This window comes from Oncorhynchus mykiss, chromosome 6 (assembly GCF_013265735.2).
Source record: "Oncorhynchus mykiss isolate Arlee chromosome 6, USDA_OmykA_1.1, whole genome shotgun sequence".
Taxonomy (NCBI): domain Eukaryota; kingdom Metazoa; phylum Chordata; class Actinopteri; order Salmoniformes; family Salmonidae; genus Oncorhynchus; species Oncorhynchus mykiss.
In genome coordinates, this window is record NC_048570.1 from 88,129,999 (window position 1) to 88,148,617 (window position 18,619).

The 18,619-nt window shown below is 40.5% G+C and overlaps 1 protein-coding gene across 3 annotated transcripts; it reads left to right on the forward strand.

Annotated features, from left to right (window-relative positions):
- Positions 1–6,616: 6,616 nt before the first annotated feature.
- On the forward strand, positions 6,617–18,569 carry LOC110526779 (membrane progestin receptor gamma-B-like). Of its 3 annotated transcripts, XM_036981400.1 has the most exons (8): positions 6,619–6,793; positions 7,153–7,280; positions 9,481–9,686; positions 11,153–11,279; positions 13,344–13,388; positions 15,539–15,635; positions 16,310–16,454; positions 16,791–18,569. In XM_036981400.1, exons 1-8 carry the CDS (start codon positions 6,740–6,742, stop codon positions 17,069–17,071), a joined length of 1,083 nt encoding a protein of 360 aa, XP_036837295.1. In that variant the 5' UTR covers positions 6,619–6,739; the 3' UTR covers positions 17,072–18,569. The 3 variants fall into 3 exon arrangements, with proteins under 3 accessions (XP_036837297.1, XP_036837295.1, XP_036837296.1); XM_036981402.1 differs by lacking the exon at positions 16,791–18,569 and having other exon boundaries at positions 6,617–6,793; positions 16,310–16,771; XM_036981401.1 differs by lacking the exon at positions 13,344–13,388.
- The last annotated feature ends 50 nt before the right edge of the window (positions 18,570–18,619 follow it).

Genomic DNA, 18,619 nt, shown 5'->3' on the forward strand with positions numbered 1-18,619 from the left:
GGCGGAGCTGTCCTTCAGCACCACAACGTTTTCCCTGAACACCTCTATCTCAATATGCAATAATAGGCTACTTGCAGTTCAGCACCACACAAACTCACACTGAGGATGCACACCATGATAATAACATAACTAATTGAGGATGATCATATGTAATGTGTAGGCCTATGTGAAAGGAACAATTTAAATAGATCTTCTGTTTTGTTCTTTCATACAATGTCCTTATCGGAGGTGTTAAATTGGATTGCAACACTATCAATCCATTGAGATTTGTAAAAAAAAAAATTGTAAAGCTAACCAAATTGGATCGTTTCCCCCCCTCTCCAAAATCCAAACTTTTACCTTTCCAGGCAATTTGAGACTTCTAAATGAATGTGTATGCATTCCTAGCATGATTTGATATCACTGTCATTACATCACTACATTAACTAGGCTACATTAAACTAGGCTACATTAAACTAGGCTACATTAAACTAGGCTACATTAAACTAGACTACATTAAACTAGGCTACATTAAACTAGACTACATTAAACTAGGCTACATTAAACTAGGCTACATTAAACTAGGCTACATTAAACTAGGCTACATTAAACTAGGCTACATTAAACTAGACTACATTAAACTAGACTACATTAAACTAGGCTACATTAAACTAGGCTACATTAAACTAGGCTACATTAAACTAGGCTACATTAAACTAGGCTACATTAAACTAGACTACATTAAACTAGGCTACATTAAACTAGGCTACATTAAACTAGACTACATTAAACTAGGCTACATTAAACTAGACTACATTAAACTAGGCTACATTAAACTAGGCTACATTAAACTAGGCTACATTAAACTAGGCTACATTAAACTAGGCTACATTAAACTAGGCTACATTAAACTAGACTACATTAAACTAGGCTACTTTAAACTAGGCTACATTAAACTAGGCTACATTAAACTAGGCTACATTAAACTAGGCTACATTAACTAGACTACATTAAACTAGACTACATTAAACTAGGCTACATTAAACTAGACTACATTAAACTAGACTACATTAAACTAGGCTACATTAAACTAGGCTACATTAAACTAGGCTACATTAAACTAGGCTACATTAAACTAGGCTACATTAAACTAGGCTACATTAAACTAGGCTACATTAAACTAGACTACATTAAACTAGGCTACATTAAACTAGGCTACATTAAACTAGGCTACATTAAACTAGGCTACATTAAACTAGGCTACATTAAACTAGGCTACATTAAACTAGGCTACATTAAACTAGGCTACATTAAACTAGGCTACATTAAACTAGGCTACATTAAACTAGACTACATTAAACTAGGCTACATTAAACTAGGCTACATTAAACTAGGCTACATTAAACTAGACTACATTAAACTAGGCTACATTAAACTAGACTACATTAAACTAGACTACATTAAACTAGACTACATTAAACTAGGCTACATTAAACTAGGCTACATTAAACTAGACTACATTAAACTAGACTACATTAAACTAGGCTACATTAAACTAGACTACATTAAACTAGGCTACATTAAACTAGACTACATTAAACTAGACTACATTAAACTAGACTACATTAAACTAGGCTACATTAAACTAGGCTACATTAAACTAGGCTACATTAAACTAGACTACATTAAACTAGACTACATTAAACTAGGCTACATTAAACTAGACTACATTAAACTAGGCTACATTAAACTAGGCTACATTAAACTAGACTACATTAAACTAGACTACATTAAACTAGGCTACATTAAACTAGGCTACATTAAACTAGGCTACATTAAACTAGACTACATTAAACTAGGCTACATTAAACTAGGCTACATTAAACTAGACTACATTAAACTAGACTACATTAAACTAGGCTACATTAAACTAGGCTACATTAAACTAGGCTACATTAAACTAGGCTACATTAAACTAGACTACATTAAACTAGACTACATTAAACTAGGCTACATTAAACTAGGCTACATTAAACTAGACTACATTAAACTAGGCTACATTAAACTAGGCTACATTAAACTAGGCTACATTAAACTAGGCTACATTAAACTAGGCTACATTAAACTAGGCTACATTAAACTAGGCTACATTAAACTAGACTATATTAAACTAGGCTACATTAAACAAGGCTACATTAAACTAGACTATATTAAACTAGGCTACATTAAACTAGGCTACATTAAACTAGGCTACATTAAACTAGACTACATTAAACTAGGCTACATTAAACTAGACTACATTAAACTAGACTACATTAACTAGACTACATTAAACTAGGCTACATTAAACTAGGCTACATTAAACTAGACTACATTAAACTAGACTACATTAAACTAGGCTACATTAAACTAGACTACATTAAACTAGGCTACATTAAACTAGACTACATTAAACTAGACTACATTAAACTAGACTACATTAAACTAGGCTACATTAAACTAGGCTACATTAAACTAGGCTACATTAAACTAGGCTACATTAAACTAGGCTACATTAAACTAGACTACATTAAACTAGACTACATTAAACTAGGCTACATTAAACTAGACTACATTAAACTAGGCTACATTAAACTAGGCTACATTAAACTAGGCTACATTAAACTAGACTACATTAAACTAGACTACATTAAACTAGGCTACATTAAACTAGGCTACATTAAACTAGACTACATTAAACTAGGCTACATTAAACTAGGCTACATTAAACTAGACTACATTAAACTAGGCTACATTAAACTAGGCTACATTAAACTAGGCTACATTAAACTAGACTACATTAAACTAGACTACATTAAACTACCTAATGGTTCATGTTTACTTGCCGTCACCTGGTTACAAGTCCCAGTGAAGATGTTTTATCCAATCCCAGATGGCAGATACTCCACACAACCAGGTAACAACAACACACTGGTGTCTTGGGAGGAAATACAGTGTTTTGATAAAGAATACCTCAGGGGCTAAATCTGTATAGCTCTCACAAGAGATTCTTCAGTTTGAACCTCGTTTGTCTTTGTGTTCAGGCCTAATGGGCTTCCCGTTTGGTTTTAAAAGTCATTCATAGGAATGACTCACCAAGTCGTCACAAATAGCATATTGAATCAATCACCAAGTCGTCACAAATAGCATATTGAATCAATCACCAAGTCGTCACAAATAGCATATTGAATCAATCACCAAGTCATCACAAATAGCATATTGAATCAATCACCAAGTCGTCACAAATAGCATATTGAATCAATCACCAAGTCATCACAAATAGCATATTGAATCAATCACCAAGTCATCACAAATAGCATATTGAATCAATCACCAAGTCATCACAAATAGCATATTGAATCAATCACCAAGTCATCACAAATAGCATATTGAATCAATCACCAAGTCGTCACAAATAGCATATTGAATCAATCACCAAGTCATCACAAATAGCATATTGAATCAATCACCAAGTCGTCACAAATAGCATATTGAATCAATCACCAAGTCATCACAAATAGCATATTGAATCAATCACCAAGTCATCACAAATAGCATATTGAATCAATCACCAAGTCATCACAAATAGCATATTGAATCAATCACCAAGTCATCACAAATAGCATATTGAATCAATCACCAAGTCATCACAAATAGCATGTTGAATGCATTGGATTTAATTGAAAGATGTACAAATATGTGCGATGTTTCATGGTGTGTTGTAGTCCTCCTGTAGAATACATTATGGGTCCTTTACTTTGTTCTTTCCCTCTTTGTCTGGGGACATGTCACTTAGGTGAACCTGCCAGGTCTAGGGGACATGTCACTTAGGTGAACCTGCCAGGTCTAGGGGACATGTCACTTAGGTGAACCTGCCAGGTCTAGGGGACATGTCACTTAGGTGAACCTGCCAGGTCTAGGGACATGTCACTTAGGTTAACCTGCCGGGTCTGGGGACATGTCACTTAGGTTAACCTGCCGGGTCTGGGGACATGTCAGGTTAACCTACCGGGTCTGGGGACATGTCACTTAGGTTAACCTGCCGGGTCTGGGGACATGTCACTTAGGTTAACCTGCCGGGTCTGGGGACATGTCACTTAGGTTAACCTGCCGGGTCTGGGGACATGTCACTTAGGTGAACCTGCCGGGTCTGGGGACATGTCACTTAGGTTAACCTGCCGGGTCTAGGGACATGTCACATAGGTTGGTTAACCTGCCAGGTCTAGGGACATGTCACTCTGGTTGGTTACCCTGCCGGGTCTGGGGAGATGTCTGGATATACCTGAAAATAGCTTTGCAGCAACTCTCCCCATCTAACCCGACAGAGCTTGAGAGAATCTGCAGAGAAGAATGGGAGAAACTCCCCAAATACAGTTGTGCCAAGCTTGAGCATCATACCCAAGAAGGCTTGAGGCTGTAATCTATTATTATGAGCCATCCTCCCATCCGCAGCCTCCACAGCACTGACCCTCACTTAACCTGACCCTACTCATAACCCTATCAAATTGTTGAGTATCTTCAGATAAAATGTGACATTAATTTGTAATGGTACTGCAGGTAAAAGATCAGGCTCTTCTGTGATCTGTAGGACCATCATGTCTGTGCTGATATAGGCCTAGCCATGTAGTTGTTACTCAGTTTACACGCTTGGTTAATTTTTACACGTTCTAGTTACTGAGATTTGAGATTAACTGTCCTCAAGTGAACCAAACCTTAGATCTACAGTAGTTAGCAATGTCCAGTCAAAGCAATACAACATCATGTGTAACTCTATTCCAACAAACAAAGCAACAAAATAAAATAAAGACAACATTTATTTACACATGACAGAAAATTACTAAGAAAAGGCCACACTTAATGTTCAGACACTGTTTCCACTTACTACGTCTGTGGCAAAAGTGAAATATGTTTTCATTCTTTGTGTTCAGATTTTGAACAACATAACATGGAAGAATGTTGATTTAAGCTTTCCGTCATCTCTGGGTGTGACACTCGTTCTGTGGGCAGATGACATGCGTACATGCCTCTTTCTAACATGGAAGGAATGAGTGAAAGAGATGTTTCTTTCTGCCACTTACACCCTTCATTCATTGCCAGCCTGTATCTGGTGTGACTGAAACTCAGTTTGCATATTTGGCAGAGTTCAATATAGCCTGGTCCCAGATTTGTTTGTGCTGTTACCCAATGACCATACAGATCTTAATTTGATATTTTTGTTGCTGAGAATTTTCCTGCCGAGCAGGAAATGCAAACTTGAAGTGTATTTAAGGTTTTAAAAGTATTCTAAAGTTTATCATTTCCACTTTAAAATGTCACTTGATTTGCTCTAATGAAAAATGTACCAACCCCGACAAAAATGTCCATTAATTGTAATCCACATAATAATTCACATTTCCTGTTGCTGCAGGACTATTTTCCTCCTGTAGCAAACTGGCTCAAATTAAGATCCTACATCTGTAGGAGTTGGAAAGACAGCACAAACAGATCTGGGACCAGGCTAAATTCACTGCTAATCTCCAGACATCTTCACTTAGGTGTCTCTTAATGAGAAATGGCCACCCATTCTAAAGTGATTCTTAAGACAATGAATGTCAGTAACTGCTGGTTCCTTGGAGACTGAGGTAGTGCTTGTTTTTGTCACTGTTACCTTGTCGTTGAACCAAGATTCCTCACTGCGAAACCATTTTTATAAATGTCCAGGTAAAAAAAGATACAATTTAATTACAATGAATAGCTTAAATAATACCTGTTTTTATTTTGTATTTATTCCCCATGACTTGCATACACTCTTGTAAAGTATCAGAACAGGTACAACCATGCATACAGACAAACAGACAAACAAAAACGAGTTGTCTTATTTCGAGTTGTCTCATTTTGAGTTGTCTTGTGTCTTATTGATTTATTACTCTTATTGACATGAATCTGATGTGGGACTGCCAGATATTGTGGAAATCATTTGGTCTGCCTTTGATGTTACAGTAGGACCTAAATCTTGTCCTCAAGGGTGAAGCTAGATATTTCATTTAGCCACTGTGTTCAAGTAGGAGGATTGTAGATTTACAGAATAATGTTATGCATTTCTTTGCTGCATCCATAGACGGAATATATATTTTTCTGATACTTATTCCATGGATCTAGTTCACGAGTACCAAGCAGACACAAGCGAGGCGAGGCAGGGGTTGAAATCTCTAAACATCCCTGTGAAAGCTGCTAAACTCGCTGTACTGCTGTGCTCTTTCCCCTTTGTGATTGTTAGGCTACCGTAATCAGTCATTAACGTATTGTTTTTACTGCAGAGAACAATAGGCCAACTGCTCTCAAAGACAAACTCTGTAACTCATAAACCATTATTTTTTTTTTAAATATGAAGGCTTTTGGTAAGACTTCTGTTGCCCTTTTCAAAAGTGTTCTTCCTTGGCAGCTTTTTCAAAGAATGTGAATATTTTTGTGTGTCTGTGTGTGAACATGAACTCAGCTGCTCAACACCCTTTTGTCTTAGGGTGAAACTAGATGGGGTGTGCAGAGCCTGACGAGAGAGAGACAGAGAGAGAGAGAGAGGAGGAGTGGAACAGGTGTAGTGAATGTTCTGGATGGGTGGGGAGTGGGAGGGAGGAACCGACAGAACAACATAGCAACAACCTTATAAAGGGAAAGATGCTCCCTCTCTCTGGCTTCAGTTCAAACAGCAAGTGAAGTCAACACCACTGTCCTCTCAGACAACATGCTCAGCCTTATTAAACTGCCCAGAGTCTTCACCATCAACCAAGTCCCAAAAGTAAGTTACTTTACTTCACTACGTTTTATAATGACAAATCCTACAATATTATTTTCAGAGTCGAGGTTATATTTTAGATTTAAGTCCAGTTAATTCAGAAGTTGAACATGTGGACATGGAATTTGAGTGGAACACTATTCTGAGTCTTGTGTTTATTCTTGACACTTAGAATGTCAAGAATGTATCATTGTGACTCCCCTCAAGAATCCCCTACTTTCACTGGGAAATATGTCAACATCATAACCATTGGGTTTATAGTAAACAGGTTCCTCTCTATATGTATCTAGATATAGCCTACTACTGTGTGGTGAATGAGTGTTGGCCAACTGTGCAGTAACCCTGGGTTTTGTTTTGTTTAGGTGTTCCATGAGGACAGCATCATCTCAGGCTACCGACACCCTCGCAGCTCAGCCACTGACTGCATCCTCAGCCTCTTCCAGCTGACCAATGAAACGCTCAATATCTGGACACACTTCCTGCCCACATGGTATAGCCGAGCGACACCTGTTACACTTACGGGGTTCCTTGTGAACGCCACATATAGGGGCACATGTTTTAGTCACACTTTATTTGGATCGTCCCACACAAGATGCTCTGTAGATGGTCATACTATCAACAAACTATCTGTTTAGCAATTGCTTGCTAAATTTAACTTAGGGTTAGGTTTATTATCATGGTTAGGGTTAGTGGATAGTTATTTCAATCAAACGTATTTATAAAGCCCTTCTTACATCAGCTGATGTCACAAAGTGCTGTACAGAAACACTGACATTTGTTTCCAGTTATTGAACATCTACAAACCATCTACTTGGGACTATCTAAATACAGTGTTACCCAGCACTAACACACCTAATTCAGGGTTGAAGGGTTATTAGTTCATTAGTGGAATCAGATGTATACGTGCTGGGTAAGAATATAAAATGTCCTGTCACAGCAGTGGTATGTGTCCTTAAGACAGAGTTGTACTAAATTCAAAACCTTAACATCCTTCATAGATTAAAACAAATTGAGCTCTTTTCCTTAGATTCTTTATTCAAAAAGTCTTCATCCCCAAAAAACAATGATCCGTATAGTTAAATGTGTGTCAGGTAATCCTGTGAATTTGAGTTAATAGGAGATGGGGGGACTTCTCAAACTATTTAATAACCCGTATGACATATCTTTGAGGATCATTGTAGTATTCAATGCAGACCCCCCCCCCCCCCCCACACACCCCCCCCCACACACCCCCACAAATTGGTTTTATTATTTGCTTCTGTTGTAGCAGATTATGATTTTGGACATTATATAGAAAAGGCAGTTAGGATTTTGCTCCGTAATATGGCTCCATGTTTTTATATTCGTCACACTGAACATGTAGTGTTTGGCTGGGGGTGAGGCCATACACTAGTACCTCCTTGCCTGTCACTGAACATGTCGTGTATGGCTGGGGGGTGAGGCCATACACTAGTACCTCCTTGCCTGTCACTGAACATGTAGTGTATGGCTGGGGGATGAGGCCATACACTAGTACCTCCTTGCCTGTCACTGAACAACATAGAAGTAAAAAATGGTCACATTCTCTGTCTCTTTCCAAGGAGCTACATTCTGACTCGTCTCTTTAAATGAGGTAGATGCCACAGAGCAGAATAATCCATGGCAGTCCTCTGCTTCTTAAGGATGTGTAAAGAGCAGGTGTAGTCATTAAACATGATGGTTAACTGGAACCTCAGGGGACCGTCTCGTGTCAGTGATACTGGAGGCTTGACTGAGACGAGAGTAAACAGTTGGACTTTTCTCTCACGTTTAGTGTTATGTTCATTGTTCGTATCCAAATGATAAAGATAACGTATTTTAATGACAGAAAAGAAGCAACTGCATATTGAAACATGCTCTCTCACTCTCAATTCCCTGGAACAATGTTGCTTTGGATTTGGACTAAACCAGAAAACATGATTAACAGGTTTTATTGAATAGCAGCTGAGTAGCAGCTGAATTCCACAGGCTTGAGGCCTTGCACAGGAAATAGTAGTTGATTAGCAGTGTAGCATGGTGTATGTGACTGTCTACCTGATGACAGTCATTAAGACACTTGCCTCTGCACTGCAAGGATCAAGGACTCCCTTTTCTATTTCTCTCTCCCTCTCTCTCTGTCTCCCTCTTCTCTCTCCTCTCACAGCTCTCAAATGAGTTGCCACAATTAGTGAACAGCTCAGTGTAGCGATGGGGAAAACCACAAATAAGGTTAATTTGTTAATGAGGTGTGCAGAGACATGGAAACACAGCCCGCTGCCTCTGTAACTACTGTGTACAGGCCAGGGAAAACCTTGTGGTAGATACAGTAACTCACTGTGGTTGACTGAACTGGAGAATACAGTCATCTTACAAAATACTAAGCTGGTTAAAGGGGATTTTTTTGTCTTTTTTTAATGCTATCACTGTGATGTTTAGGCAAACAATCCAAAATAGTGATTTCATTTTGAAGAATCATAATTAACTTGCATTCTGATTTGAATGCTGAAACAAGTACCACAAAATTGGTAAAGGATTGCTCCCCCGATAAACAATTGGTCCTGAAGGAGTGTGTCCTCCAGGGCCAAACTAACCCTCTGTGTGTCCTGACAGGTACTTCTCATGGAAGCTGCTGACGGTGGTCCTGAAGGAACGCCTCCTCCAGGGCCAAACTAACCCTCTGTGTGTCCTGACAGGTACTTCTCATGGAAGCTGCTGACGGTGGTCCTGACGCGAGACGTGTGGAGCGACTCGTTCACATGGCCCCTCCTGGTGTTCCTGATGTCGTGCTGTGTGTACCCGCTGGCCTCTAGCTGTGCCCACACCTTCAGCACCATGTCAACACGCGCACGACACATCTGCTTCTTCTTCGACTACGGAGCTCTGAGTCTCTACAGCCTGGGTGAGTAGACATGTCATAGAAATGGAATTTGCTTCAAAAGAACATTGTTGCCACTAGCGACATGACTACTATGTTATGCAGGTGTATTCCTAGAGGGAACGGCATTGTATGGATTCTATCTAGTCAATGTATAAAGGGTTGGATTGGTATAAAGTTTTGAACCTGCAGGTCTTTTAACTGAGAGTCCTTGTATGATACCCCGATGGAGTTAGAATGGGTAGGAAGCACAGGAGGTTGGTGGCACCTTTATAGGGGAGGATGGGCTTGTGGTAATGGCTGGAGCGGAATCCGTGGAATGGTAAACATGGTTTGATGCCATTCCATTTGCTCCATTCCAGCCATTATTATGAGCTGTCCTCCCCTCAGCAGCCTCCACTGGTAGGAAGGGAATGTAGTCCCATTCAAATGGATGTTCTGTGGTGGGTACACTGGCCAGTCATACTTTTAATGTACAATTTGGAGTGTTGGATTAATCACATTAAACATCTATGCCTGTTTCATTTAATCTAATTCTGTGGTTTCCCCCAATCCCAAATCAACCTAGTCGCGTGTTAATGCCTCCTTACAGATCTGATGGAAGTGCATGTGTGGAAGATAAATGGCACTGCCTGGCCTACCACAGGCTCTATGACCATATTTGACCCACCCATTCAATCCTTTTGGATTTAGGAGGGGCTTACAAAAGGTGTCTAGGGGTGGCAGTAGGGGATGATGTGTAAAAACTACTGCATAACATAGTAGTCATGTTCAATCCTTTTGGATTTAGGAGGGGCTTACAAAAGGTGTCTAGGGGTGGCAGTAGGGGATGATGTGTAAAAACTACTGCATAACATAGTAGTCATGTTCAATCCTTTTGGATTTAGGAGGGGCTTACAAAAGGTGTCTAGGGGTGGCAGTAGGGGATGATGTGGAAAAACGCATAATGGTTTGCATTTATATAGCTCTGCACCCAGTTTTAAAAATCCCTTTGTGTGTAGCAGGTCTTGAACAGGACATCATGTACAGTCAGGGTAACTATACCCTCAAACTAACTCATGTGTAGCACCAACCTGCCATACAAAGGGCGTTATTAGTTATGGAAATGCATCCAGGAATGTGCTTAAGCACATGTACCATGGATACTGAGACCTGGACCAGCCAGTCCTCAGATTGGAACCTACACTTCTTCCAGCATCTGCATGCTGAAGGGTGACAGTGTGTGTTTTGTATACACACGTATGAATGCCTTTCCCACATGAGTTCCCACATGTAGGATCATAATTTGAGCCAGTTTGCAACAGCAGGAAAGATCTCCTGGAACAGGGTGATCAAATTAAGATCCTCCATCTGTATGTGTGTATATTATACACATCAATATAGTCTATGGTATATACACACAGTTTGCAGTACCTGTGTATGCACACACATGTTTATGTATTTGTGTCTATTCCTGCATGTATGGTTATGCATATTTCATTCCCCTCCAGGCTCTGCCATAACATATTCTGCCTACGTGATTCCTGATAAGTGGGTGAACAGTTCGTTCCACCAGTACTATATCCCCATCGCTGTGGTAAACACTGTCATCTGTACCGCCTTAGCCTGCTACTCCAGGTAAGAGAGCTTTCTACTGGAAGGCCACTGTTGTTTTGCAGATTAGAGTTTTTTCTTGTCCCGGAGGCAGCTCTGCAGAGTGGTCACTAGTTGGCACAGCCACAAAGTCATCAAATCTGATTTTAAACCTTAACCCCAACCTTAACCACACTGCTAACCCTAACCTTAACCCCAACCTTAACCACACTGCTAAACCTAACCTTAACCCCAACCTTAACCACACTGCTAAACCTAACCTTAACCCCAACCTTAACCACACTGCTAAACCTAACCTTAACCCCAACCTTAACCACACTGCTAAACCTAACCTTAACCCCAACCTTAACCACACTGCTAAACCTAACCTTAACCCCAACCTTAACCACACTGCTAAACCTAACCTTAACCCCAACCTTAACCACACTGCTAAACCTAACCTTAACCCCAACCTTAACCACACTGCTAACCCTAACCTTAACCCCAACCTTAACCACACTGCTAAACCTAACCTTAACCCAACCTTAACCACACTGCTAACCCTAACCTTAACCCCAACCTTAACCACACTGCTAACCCTAACCTTAACCCCAACCTTAACCACACTGCTAACCCTAACCTTAACCCCAACCTTAACCACACTGCTAACCCTAACCTTAACCCCAACCTTAACCACACTGCTAAACCTAACCTTAACCCCAACCTTAACCACACTGCTAACCCTAACCTTAACCCCAACCTTAACCACACTGCTAAACCTAACCTTAACCCGAACCTTAACCACACTGCTAACCCTAACCTTAACCCCAACCTTAACCACACTGCTAAACCTAACCTTAACCCCAACCTTAACCACACTGCTAACCCTAACCTTAACCCCAACCTTAACCACACTGCTAACCCTAACCTTAACCCCAACCTTAACCACAATGCTAAACCTAACCTTAACCCCAACCTTAACCACACTGCTAACCCTAACCTTAACCACACTGCTAAACCTAACCTTAACCCCAACCTTAACCACACTGCTAACCCTAACCTTAACCCCAACCTTAACCACACTGCTAAACCTAACCTTAACCCCAACCTTAACCACACTGCTAAACCTAACCTTAACCCCAACCTTAACCACACTGCTAAATCTAACCTTAACCCCAACCTTAACCACGCTGCTAACCCTAACCTTAACCACACTGCTAAACCTAACCTTAACCCCAACCTTAACCACACTGCTAACCCTAACCTTAACCCCAACCTTAACCACACTGCTAACCCTAACCTTAACCCCAACCTTAACCACACTGCTAACCCTAAGCTTAACCCCAACCTCAACCGCACTGCTAAACCTAACCTTAACCCCAACCTTAACCACACTGCTAAACCTAACCTCAACCCCAACCTTAACCACACTGCTAACCCTAACCTTAAATGAAAAACAAAAAGCAAATGTTTGTTTTCCTGAATGTTTACAATATAGCCAGCTGGCCTATCGAAGGGGGAAACGCTCAGTTCTGCCTCCAGGACAAGACTCGTGACAATAAATGTCATCCTGCCTGTTGTTTAGCAACCACTCAATCGCAGGCATCTCATAGTGCTAATGAGGATATTGTATAATTAGCTCTGGGTTTTAAAGGAATGTGATTGTACAACTTGACCCCTAGCTTTGGATGTTGTGAATTAATAAGATTACAAAATGACAATATTACTCCAACCAGAAACAATCACATTTAGTCTAAATCCTACTGTGTGGACACATATTTGACATAAAACATTTTAACGTACATTTCATGTAGATTTGATACACACACTGCTGTTATGAATTAATTTGGGGGAATGAAACTGCTCCTTTCAGTTCCTTTCTGTCAAAATATCATGCATGATAGGAGGCAAATTGGACCTGTCTTTTACCTCAGCTTAGCTTCACTGTGTAGCAGCTATTGTGACTTCGCTTGTCATCGTACACTAAGCCTACACATTGTTGTTAAAACGCACACTGACTGGTTTGGCTACCTTTCTTCATAATTATTACTGAGTATTCTCTGCTTGATGGCAGTCTCACAATGCTTCTCCCTCCTCTTTTCTGCTAAGGCTTGGTTTACCATATATCCAATATAACCATGACATCATAAAAAGGTAAACATCATGTCGTCTCCGTTAGTCATGCGTTTTCTTTTTGCTATCTGTCAACTGCTGTGCTACTGCTAACCTAACTCCCTGTGCTACTGCTAACCTAACTCAGTGTGCTACTGCTAACCTAACTCAGTGTGCTACTGCTAACCTAACTCCCTGTGCTACTGCTAACCTAACTTCCTGTGCTACTGCTAACCTAACTCAGTGTGCTACTGCTAACCTAACTCAGTGTGCTACTGCTAACCTAACTCAGTGTGCTACTGCTAACCTAACTCAGTGTGCTACTGCTAACCTAACTCAGTGTGCTACTGCTAACCTAACTCAGTGTGCTACTGCTAACCTAACTCAATGTGCTACTGCTAACCTAACTCAGTGTGCTACTGCTAACCTAACTCAGTGTGCTACTGCTAACCTAACTCAGTGTGCTACTGCTAACCTAACTCAGTGTGCTACTGCTAACCTAACTCCCTGTGCTACTGCTAACCTAACTTCCTGTGCTACTGCTAACCTAACTCAGTGTGCTACTGCTAACCTAACTCAGTGTGCCACTGCTAACCTAACTCAGTGTGCTACTGCTAACCTAACTCAGTGTGCTACTGCTAACCTAACTCAGTGTGCTACAGCTAACCTAACTTAGTGTGCTACTGCTAACCTAACTCAGTGTGCTACTGCTAACCTAACTCAGTGTGCTACTGCTAACCTAACTCAGTGTGCTACTGCTAACCTAACTCCCTGTGCTACTGCTAACCTAACTCCCTGTGCTACTGCTAACCTATCTCCCTGTGCTACTGCTAACCTAACTCACTGTGCTACTGCTAACCTAACTCACTGTCTATCACAGGAGGTTGGTGGCACCTTAATTGGGGAGGATGGGCTCATGGTAGTGGCTGGAGCAGAATGGGTGGAATGGTATCAAATACATCAAACGCATGATTTCCATTTTCACATATGTAGACACTGGTTTGGTGCTGGAGGTAATGAATATGAGGTTGAAAAGTGGCGGAGTTGCCCTTGAAATATTAGTGGCACTATGCACCTCCCTTTTCAATTATGTGGGTGTGAGCTAACAAAAAAACATGTAGGCCTCGTCACTCCATAGATAGACAATCAAGTGTGGTTTTATTTGGAAGAGGTGGTAAGGAGAGGGAAGACATGTACAGTAGTTAGCAACAGATTGTGTGTTCTTCATGTGAAGAGGGAGTTCATTTACACTGGAATGTGTTTCAAAGCTACAAAAACAGAATCCATTTTGCTAATCTGATCTGACAATGACTCAGCAGTTATGATTGTGTGAAAGGTAAGGAGAGCAAGTGAGTGAATTGAATTAAAGCCGTGCATTCGGAAAGCATTCAGACCCCTTGACTTTTCCCACATTTGTTACGTTACAGCCTTAAAAAAAAAAACTTTTTGCTATTAGAAAGAAATTGAGCTCATGTGCATCCTGTTTCCCATTGATCCTCCTTGAGATGTTTCTACAACTTGATTGAAGACCGCCTGTGGCAAATTCAATTGATTGGATAAGATGTGGAAAAGCACATGTCTATTTAAGGTCCCACAGTTGACAGTGCAGGTCAGAGCAAAAATCAAGCCATGAGGTTGAAGGAATTGTCCGTAGAGCTCCGAGATAGGATGGTGTTGAGGCACAGATCTGGGGAAGGGTACCAAATCATTTCTGCAGCATTGAAGGTCCCCAAGAACACAGTGGCCTCCATCATTCTTAAACGGAAGAAGTCCAGTGGTCTCAATACTCTCCAAATGCACTGTAAGTGATGTGTGACGGGAATATAAAACCAGGAAAATGTCCTGTGTAATATTTAAACAAGATGAGTTCATACTAGATACAAAAATGCACTGAAAAAGTGTCTATTTGGGAGCAAGTTCATAAAGGCTACAGTTTATTCCCAAATTCAATAACAGGAAATGGGTTTCTAATCATTTTAATAACCATGCAACAGTAATGCAATAATTTGATCTCTAGATGCTGTTAAGAGCATCTTGTATTCATCTATCCTTAATGCACAGAGATAGGGAACAAAGAGATGGCATACGTTGATTAATTAAAATCCATAATTATTTGCAGTGTATAACGAATGTGCATGGATTTGGCTCATTGTGATGGCTGATAAAACAACCATAACTTTTTTTTCCTTCAGATTCTCAGAGTGTAAGAGCCCAAAGTTTGGCAAATTTCTCCGCATTCTAGCTTTCGCATTACCCTACCTGTTCGACAACATTCCTCTCTTCTACAGGGTGAGTCATTACATTTCTCACCCCTCTGTGTGACAGACTTCTTCTGTGCCTGAGGAAAAGTTAAAGTATAGAACAGTGTTTGTCATATTGAAGTGTACTGTGTCAATGTTTTTTTGCCAGGTCATGTGACTAGGGATGGAAATGAGCTGAAGCTAGTTTCTCTGATTATTGTACGACTATATCTTTTGAAACCTAGCAAGCTCTGTACACTTTGTTGTTTGGTTAATGGTATAATGATGGTCAAGTCAGTGGAATGTAGGTGTACATTAAGTATTTATGAACAGTTCTGAAATTCTGTATGCACAGCTATTGGATCTTAATTTGACCAGTTTCTCACAGCAGTAAAATAATCCTGCAGCAACAGAAATGTTGATTATAATTATAGATTATAATTCATGGACATTTTTGTATGGGTTGATACGTTTGAAGTTGGGGCAAATCAAGTCTGACATTTTTAACTGTAAATTACCAATGTTTAAATATTTTTTTAAAGCTCAAATACACTACAAGTTGGTGTTTCCTGCTGTATAGGAAATGTCCTGCAACAACCGGGTGATCAAATGAATATCCTACAGCTGTACCATGCTATCTTGGTTCAACAGCCATGTTGAGTATGACTGTGATGAAGCCTGTCACGTGATGTGAGGCTAATACATTCTACTGTGTTTTGACAGCTCTTCTTGTGTGTGGGTGAGGGCTGCACTGACAACGATACCAACCCCCTCCACCACACCCACATCGCCCTGGCCTTCCTGACCGCATTCCTCTTCGCCACACACCTACCAGAGCGCCTGGCCCCCGGCAGCTTCGACTACATAGGTCAAAGTGCATGGTCTATCTGGAAAGGCTGCTTGTTTGATTCATTTCAGAATGATTTGTCACTGTATTGTGCAAGACTTGTGGTAATACAGTGGATACTGATCAACACTGGCTTGACATTAGTGGTACGACATATGTAGCATTAAAACAACATAGTATTCTTTATATCACTGCCTCTGGGTCTCACTGTGCCTTCCTGTTTCCCTCTTATGCTGTGGAGGCCAGTTCCTCTGTTGCTGGCCAGTTACAGTTCTCCTCGTTGAGTTCTGCTTCTTACCTCTCCTGTACCAATACTACTGTAGTTATTTAACCACAGTCCTTTTGCACCCTCTGCAGGTCACAGCCACCAACTGTTCCACGTGTTCGGCATAATCGGCACTCATTTCCAGATGGAGGCCATTGAGCAGGACATGGTGACGCGACGCCCGTGGCTCCTCATGTACTCTCTGCCCATCACCTTCACCAACACACTGGGGGCGGCACTGCTGAGTGTAACCCTCAGCCTTGGCATCATCTTCCTCTTTAGTCTGCCTCTGCTCTGGTCAGCCACCCGGGGAGAACACACTGAGAAGAAGACACAGTCACATCCAATAGCCAAGGGCTGCCAGTACCACTAGCACTAGCCATCAGCTACATGCTAATGATAATGTATACGGGATGTAGGAACTGGATGGTTCAGTTGGTGGAGCATGGTACCTGTAATGCCGGGATTGTGGATTTGATTCACAGGGCCACCCACACGTAAAATGTATACAAGCATGAATGTAAGTCTCTTTGGATAAGAGCGTCTGCTAAATGGCATATATTTGTATTCTATTACTATGATTAAACTGGACACTGTGGTGGGGATGGGCTTGGGAGAAGAGGTGAACAACTGAAGTGAACCACTATTGCTTCTTGGTGTTGGATAGAGGTGAAGTCATGACAAGATACAATGCTGAAGGAGCAAAGAACTGTTCTTCACATTGTCAGCACGGATGAATAAACTGGTAGCTGAACAAGAGCTCCATATATACTGCAATGAGGGACAGACAGAGTTAGTGGTACCTCTGGTAGTATTACATTGACTATAGGACAAGTACACAGTACTAAACACGTAGGCCTTGCTTTTGTTCGCTGATTTACCAACGCTACTGAGGATACAGGAAGAGACTGAAGCAGTTGGAAGTCACAAACTGTATATGAAGAATCAATCCACTGAGGAGCAGGAAGAGACTGGAGCAATTGGAAGTCACAAACTGTATATGAAGAATCAATCCACTGAGGAGCAGGAAGAGACTGGAGCAATTGGAAGTCGCAAACTGTATATGAAGAATCAATCCACTGAGGAGCAGGAAGAGACTGGATCAGTTGGAAGTCACAAACTGTATATGAATAATCAATCCACTGAGGAGCAGGAAGAGACTGGATCAGTTGGACGTCACAAACTGTATATGAAGAATCAATCCACTGAGGATACAGGAAGAGACTGGAGCAGTTGGAAGTCAAACTGTATATGAAGAATCAATCCACTGAGGAGCAGGAAGAGACTGGAGCAGTTGGAAGTCACAAACTGTATATGAAGAATCAATCCACTGAGGATACAGGAAGAGACTGGAGCAGTTGGAAGTCAAACTGTATATGAAGAATCAATCCACTGAGGAGCAGGAAGAGACTGGAGCAGTTGGAAGTCACAAACTGTATATTAAGAATCAATCCACTGAATGTTACATGAAGATGCATTTTCAATATTCCTTCAATTTAGTTTCTTTTTAAACACTATTTTTATACTAAATATATTTGTCACTTGATCATTTTTTTATACACAAACAATGGATATGTACCACAAACACAACAACAATTTTAGGACCACAGTCTGTAGCCTAAGGGCTGTTAAGTAGAGGGGTTTGGTAGTATATTGTGAACTAAAATCAGCACTGAAGGATACAATAAGTTATTAATGAAGTGTACAGTATGTATGATCGGCAGCTACTAAAGTGAAGGTGCCTTTTAGAGATACAAATGATACATGTCAGATCGCGTTCCTGTAAACTGTTAAGTACAGTATTATTTAAAGCATCACCAAGACATTATAGTTCTCCGTTACACATTAAACGTTTTCTGTGGCTCCTGTAAATCTTGTCTGATTTTAGTTAATATTTTACTTAATATATTTTGAAATGTTA